Source organism: Echinops telfairi, unplaced genomic scaffold (genome assembly GCF_000313985.2).
Source record: "Echinops telfairi isolate 266 unplaced genomic scaffold, ASM31398v2 ScPeMD7_14;HRSCAF=57, whole genome shotgun sequence".
In the NCBI taxonomy this organism is placed as follows: domain Eukaryota; kingdom Metazoa; phylum Chordata; class Mammalia; order Afrosoricida; family Tenrecidae; genus Echinops; species Echinops telfairi.
The window spans coordinates 599,726-606,512 of record NW_022103911.1 but is presented as its reverse complement, the minus strand read 5'-3'; the positions used below and the strand labels follow the sequence as shown (position 1 = coordinate 606,512).

Genomic DNA, 6,787 nt, shown 5'->3' with positions numbered 1-6,787 from the left:
ACACACACACACACACACACACACAACCTCACAGCTACAGAGTTGATTCTGACGCATAGCGACCTTAGAGAACAGAGTCGAACTGTCCCTGTGGGTTTCTGAGGCTGCAACGCTGTATAGGACCTTGCAGTCAGTAGCAGCCCAGGATAGGTAGGGTGCAGGAAAAGGGGTAGCCCCCATTCGCCCCTACTAATCCCAGCCCAGAGACAAGACTGAGCCACTTCACCTAAACCACGCAGGCCGGAGGTGCTAATCCTTACCCCAGCTCTAAGAACTCAGAAAGGCCAACGAGAGCTCCTCTTCTCTCCACGTCTCCCCCGAGCCTTTGCCGGTAATGGAGGTGGAAGCCCCGCGCCACCGGCCGCGCTCCTTTCCCCACCGCGTTCCGGGCTGGAGTCGGTTCTGCCTGGGGAACTGCAGACCGTTCCCGGCCGCAGTTTGCGCATGTGCGAGGGGAGGGGCAATCCGGCCGAGTCGGCGGGCCTGGTCGCTTAGAAACAGAAAGGCAACGCCAGAAAGGAAAGTTCCGCTTGGCGAAGGCGGGCGTGTCACGCGATTGGTGGAAAGCAGACCGAGGGGCCGGGCCCAGAGCCTGCTTCCTTTTTGTCTACTAGACCTGGTGGTTGTCAATCAGTAAGGGGCCTGAGTGGGCGGGGCCGCGCAGGAGACCCGTTGAAGCGGTCTCAGTCCTGGCTTTGCTGCGGGGGCGTTCGGTTAGGCTGCGGGCTCGCTGTGCTTTGAGGCGGGCCCGGGGGCGTTGCTGGGGTGATGGTGAGTGCGAGGCTTGGAGGGATTGCTACGACTGGCTAACATTTCTCCCCAAGGCAGGTGGGGACGGGGCGACGGGGGAGGATTGAATTTAATTTAAGAGCTGTCTGATCCATCCCCGTTTTGAGATCCACTGGCGTTCTTAGTAAAACTCTCCGTAGGTTGCTAAAAAGAAGCACTTTGTCCCCGCGTCCAGGGGAAGAAAAGCGGTTCTCTGATGGAGATTTCCCAACCTCTTCCCTAACATTTCTTTGTGTCAGGCTAGGTAGCTGGCTCCTGCTTCGGACGGTCCGGTAGCAGTCGTGGATCTCTTTTCCTTTTCTTTGAAAGGTTTGCCCCAGGGTAGTGCTCACTGACGTCGTTTGCAAAGACGATTTCACCTCTGGAAGGCCCATTCCTTCGTTGGAGTTCACCTGCATTTCTGATGGAACCAGGATTCATCTTTCAGAAGTTTTATTTTTTAAGTAATTTCCCAGAATGTTAGGTCCAAATTGAATCATGAGAAATACGGAGATCATGTCTTCTCTAAATTATTTTTAATTATCCCTAAGGGAATATTTATCAGGGGCTTGATGGTGTAGGGTTTAAGGGTTGGGGTGCGATACGCCTGGTCAGCAGTTCGAGACCACCAGCAGCTCCGCTGGAGAAAGACTGGCCTTTCTACTCCATAAGCAGTTAAAGTCTGGGGAAACCAATAGGGTGTCGTTATGAGTCAGCATTGACTCCTTGACAGTGAGTTTGGATCTGTTTTTTAAAGGAATACTTACTTAATCAGATAATCCAATTATTTAAGCAAATAATCCAAGAAATTGGAATATTATCATGAAGAATGAAGCATCAGGATTGGAGGAAGACTTGTTAACCAAGTAGATAACACAGCCTCACTTGCTGAAAGCCAAGAGGACGTGAAACACTTGCTGATAAAGATCAAAGACTGCAGCCTTCAGTATGAGTTACAACTCAATGTAAAGAAAACAATAATTCCTCCAACTGGCCCAATAGGCAACACTGATAAGGAGACAAGGTTGAAGTTGTGAACGATTTCAGTTTGCTTGGATGCTCAGTCAATACTCATAGAAGCAGCGGTCAAGAAATCGAAGGATGTATTGCATTGGGCAAACTTGTTGCACAAACATCTCTTGAGGATGTTGAAGAACAAAGATGTCACTCTGAAGAATCGGCTTGCATCTGAGCCAAGCCATGGTATTGTCAACCATCTTACATTCCAGCTTTCAAATCTGGAATGTGAGTGAGGATGACAGGGGAAGAATCCGTGCATTTGGCTTGTGCTGTTGGTCAAGAATACTGGAAGTACATTAGAATTCCCAAAGAACGAACAAATCTGTCTTGGCAGAAATATGGCCAGAATGCTCTTTCGAAGCGAGGATGGCGAGACTTAGGACACGATTATCAGAAGAAAAGGATGTGGCAAAGTAAAGGGTCAGTGAAACCTGAGCAAGGCCCTGCAAGGAGATGGAGTGGCATAGTGGCTGCAGCAGTGACTGAAAACATCATAGCCGTGAGGATGCCTCAGGACCAGCCAGTGTCTCCTGCTGTTTTCCACGGAGTTGCCATGACGTGGAATTGAGTGAAAGGCACCAAAGAGCACGGAAGCCAATCGCATGCAGTGGACACTCTGCTTTTAGAGTCTAAAGAGCATTGCTTACACGGTTTGTGCTCCTGTAGACTTAGAACAACAGACTGAACCCAATTTAAATATTTAGTGACAGACAAACCAGTGACTCATTTACTCCATTGTCAACAGGGAATAAATCGGCCTCTGTATAAGGTTTTTCACTTTGGGGGCTATCGGGTTTAAGACCCCCAATGCCAATAAAATAATTTCAGAAATCACTCATCTGTGAAAATGTAATTATTAAATAAATCCACGTATATTTTGTTAGGACTTCAAAAGGATACCATGTTCCAACCAAGCATAGCCTTCAAAATATGAAAGTTTGTTGTAAGACTTGGAGGTGCAGAAGAAGGGAAAGTGTTGAAGCAGCGGCTTTTCATGGTAACCAAGTAAATCCCAAGTTCCCACCAAACACCATCCACTTGGTTTTCCAGCTGCCTTCTTGGACTCCCATCAATTTTATCACTCAATTTTAAGAAAAAAAACTAAGTGCAAATGTTTTCTCTGAAGACATTCATAAGTATAAACACATGTTAGCAAGGAAGGGACGTTGTTGAAATTCATTAATTAATAAGAAAGGATACTTGAATGTGCTTGCCTTCTGACCTAATTTGTGTGACATAAATTGATCTAGTTCTCGTTACTCTTCCAGTGGTGTAGCTTCCCTTTCATCCCCATGTGTCTTTGTTACAGGCATCCAGCTACCACCCAAGTGCAGAGCATTGGAAGAAAAGAGCAGCAAAAGTTGAATTGAATGACACCCAAAAGCAAGAAATTAAAGAAGCCTTTGATTTGTTTGATGTTGATGGGTCTGGAACCATAGATGTGAAAGAATTGAAGGTTCTCAAGTGACTTCTAATTCTAAAACATTTAAAAAGCCATATTTATTGGTGCCAATCTTTTATTTCCCAGTAGCTTTCAGAAAGCTTGATATAAGGTCTATTCTCTGCATACACTTGCCCTGGAAATTGTTAAGCATTTGCAATTTGTTTTTTAAATGAGGAGAGAAACAAGGCCAAGCCCAGGAGTAAACACATGTGATACCAAACTCAACCCAACCCAGTGCTGTAGAATAACTACCATCTCAGAGTGACCATAGAGTAGAGTTGCACCTTTGGGTATCCTAGCTGGTTTTGTTTTTTTAAAAAAATCATTTTATTGGGGGCTCCTACAGCTCTTACCACAATCCATCCATCCATCCATTGTGTCAAGCACATTTGTACATATGTTGCCATCATTTTAAAAACATTTTCTTTCTATTTGAGCCCTTGGTATCACCTCCTCATTTCCCCCTCCCCTCCCCCTGAACCCTTAATTTATAATTTATTTATAAATTATTATTATTTTTTCATGTCTTACACTGATGTCTTCCTTCAACTACTTCTCTGTTGTCTGCCCCGCTGGGAGGGGGTTATATGTAGATCATTGTGATCGGCTCCCACTTTCTCCCCCCACATTCCCCTTCCCCTCCTTCTTGGTCCTGAGGGATTTATCTGTCCTGGATTCCCTGTGTTTCCAACTCTTATTTGTACCTGTATACATGCTCTCATCTAGTCAGATTTGTAAGGTGAAAGTGGGGCCATGATAGTGAGGTGGAGGAAGCATTAAAGAACTAGAGGAAAGTTGTATGTTTCATCGGTGCTATACTGCGCCCTGACTGGCTCATCTCTTCCTTGTGACCCTTCTGTAACGGGATGTCCAATTGTCTACAGATGGCCTTTGAGTATATGAATTTTTGTTCTGGGTCTTTGATAGCTGATCCCATCGATACCTCATAATCACAGAGGCTGGTGTGCTTCTTCCATGTGGACTTTGTTGCTTCTCAGCTAGATGGCCGCTTGTTTATCTTCAAAGCTAGGCTGTTTATCGTAACAGAAACAGACTGCTGTATCTCACTCTTTCAGAACAGTTGGGTGTGTTCCAACCACCACCGTTTTGCCTAGCCAGGGGGAAAAGAGAGTAACTAGTCCTTCTTAGGTCACTAAGAAGATAGGAATGAGATCTTGCCATGTTGTAATGCATTTGCTTCTTATTCCAGATTGCCATGCGGGCCTTAGGATTTGAACCAAAGAAAGAAGAAATTAAAAAAATGATAGCTGACATTGACAAAAACGGAATTGGCACCATTGGTTTTGAAGATTTTTTTGCCATAATGAGTGTGAAAATGGTACAGTAATGATTTTGCTTTTCAAAGAAATATAGGTAATAGCCTACCTTTGGGGTCTAGAGCAATCAGAAATTTCCCAAAGGACTCCATGAAAGTCGGTTGTGAATGGTGGGCGGATTAGATAGAAATAGCAGGATTAAAGATGAGACTGATTAATGAGAAGACCTTCCATTATTAGGAAATAATGAGGGTAAGTGGTAGTTTAGAGGAAAGGGGGCAATCATTTTGAAGGCTGGAACTTGGCAAAAATGGAGTGCCGTTCTCATCAGGCACTTGCGGAGATGAAGTAGTAAATGGAGCAGCAAGCTCGCTCTTCTCTTGGAGTTTGCATGTCTGGTTGTGGCTCTGCGTTCCTGGAGTCAATAAAGAATGCAGTCTTTCTACCACCCCCGTGACTGTAAATGCCAGTAAACTTTGAGTTTAAATGCAGTGAGGGTTGACGTGAGGGTGTTAAAACAATTGTTAAAAATCAGAGCAACAGGAATTAAACTCACGGCAACCTGTGATGTTGCGCTCCTAGATTGCAAAGATCTAGTAAGTCTACCTTGGCAGAATAAATAAATGAAAGACTAATGCCATTTAACTTTTCTTTGGTGTGTTTGTTTAAAGAGTGAAAAAGATGAAAAAGAAGAAATATTGAAGGCTTTCAAATTATTTGATGATGATGATACAGGAAGCATAACACTAAGTAATATCAAGAGGGTTGCTAAGGAACTAGGAGAAAACTTAAAAGACAATGAACTTCAGGTAAATTTTGCTTTTTTGTGGTTGTATAGAACTCGATAAATGTGCGTTATTATAGTAATATTCTTTCTTTAGCTGTGCTCTTAAATACACTTGATTTTAAGTATGTAACTGAATACTTGTGTATTCAGTATATCGATCTTTTAAATAATTTCCTATCTGTACATTGTATTTTACAGGAGATGCTTGATGAAGCTGATCGTGATGGCGATGGGGAAATAAATGAGGAAGAATTTTTGAGAATGATGAAAAAGACCAGTCTTTATTAATACTGTTTCTTTGTTCCATTTTGAAAGTTAACGAATTTGTATTTGTTATGTAGTTTCATAATTCAATAGCTGAATATGTTAATTCTCAAATTGTTTAATTATGACAGATTGGCCTTTTGATGGTTATTCCATGTGTCATGTGACGTTTCTATCAATGTATCATTGTTAAAGCTACATCTCAAGAAACAAAGGAAATGGGATGACTTCCTTTAAGGATGACTCTAAGGACAGTGTTAATCTCAACTGCCATTTTTTAAAGCTCCAGGATCCAAAGTCTTAGGACTTTTGTTTTTTAGAGTTTAATGAACTTGGCCCAACATAAATAAATTTTGCAAACACATCATTACATTCCCTATTATTTTCCTTTTATGCAACTTTAAAAATCCTGATGAGCATTTGCTTTTGAATCAGTTATTCAGGTAAAGTATTAAATAAAACTGTCAACTATCTTATTTACTGGTTTTCTTCTAAAACAATTCAAAGCAGTACCATATTATCTATAGTTCCCTATAAGGTTGGCCAGCAAAGGGAGAAAAACCAAAATACCCAATTCACTGCCAACTAGTCGATGCCAACTCGTAGCAGCCCTATAGGGCAGGATAGAACCGCCTCTGAGTTTCTGAGACTGAACACTTGATGGTACTAGAAAGCCCCATCTTTCTCCCAGAAAATGGAGAGGTTAGCATTTATTTTAAGACTTCTATGCTAAGACCCACCTGCTTCCATCCAGTCAATTCTGACTCTCAGGTTTCGGATACTGTAAGTCTTTAAAGAAGCAGACAGCCTCATCTCCATCCTATAGAGTGGCTGGTGGGTTTGAACCACTGATCTTGGAGTTGGCAGCCCAATGCTTATCCCAAAGCACCAGGGACTTCTTTATGTTAGGGCAGGGCTGAGAATTTTACATGTTGACTCGGATAATGCTGTAATAACGTTGGAAGTTGAAGGTATGATTGGCATCATAGGAGAAAAATAAAGTTTACAGAGGTTTTAAAAATTACTTCATTTCCCATATAAACTAAAGTATAGATTCTAAATCCGTTCTCTTATTTCTCATTATGCTGCTCACATGTAGATAAAAGCTTTCAGAATAATGAAAAAGACCTTTTCTCACTCATCTTGTATGGCTCTCTTGTAATTTTAACTTAAATTCATCTCCAAGAAAGAGCCAACCTCTGAAGCGAGTGTCTTTGGAGCAAGAAG

At 42.4% G+C, this 6,787-nt stretch overlaps 2 protein-coding genes across 2 annotated transcripts in view; one reads left to right on the top strand and one right to left on the bottom strand.

The window, feature by feature from the left end:
* The window catches only part of BBS12 (Bardet-Biedl syndrome 12), an 8,738-nt gene extending 8,346 nt beyond the window's left edge, over positions 1-392 (bottom strand). The window contains exon 1 of the mRNA XM_004711844.2: positions 261-392. The gene's annotated coding sequence lies outside the window, so the exon portion shown is untranslated. The remainder of the gene's footprint in view (positions 1-260) is intronic.
* Positions 393-697: 305 nt separating this feature from the next.
* LOC101639454 (centrin-4) lies at positions 698-6,036 on the top strand. The gene is made up of 5 exons (XM_045287400.1): positions 698-771; positions 3,098-3,244; positions 4,443-4,571; positions 5,181-5,318; positions 5,495-6,036. Exons 1-5 carry the CDS (start codon positions 769-771, stop codon positions 5,582-5,584), a joined length of 507 nt encoding a protein of 168 aa, XP_045143335.1. The 5' UTR covers positions 698-768; the 3' UTR covers positions 5,585-6,036.
* Positions 6,037-6,787: the final 751 nt, after the last annotated feature.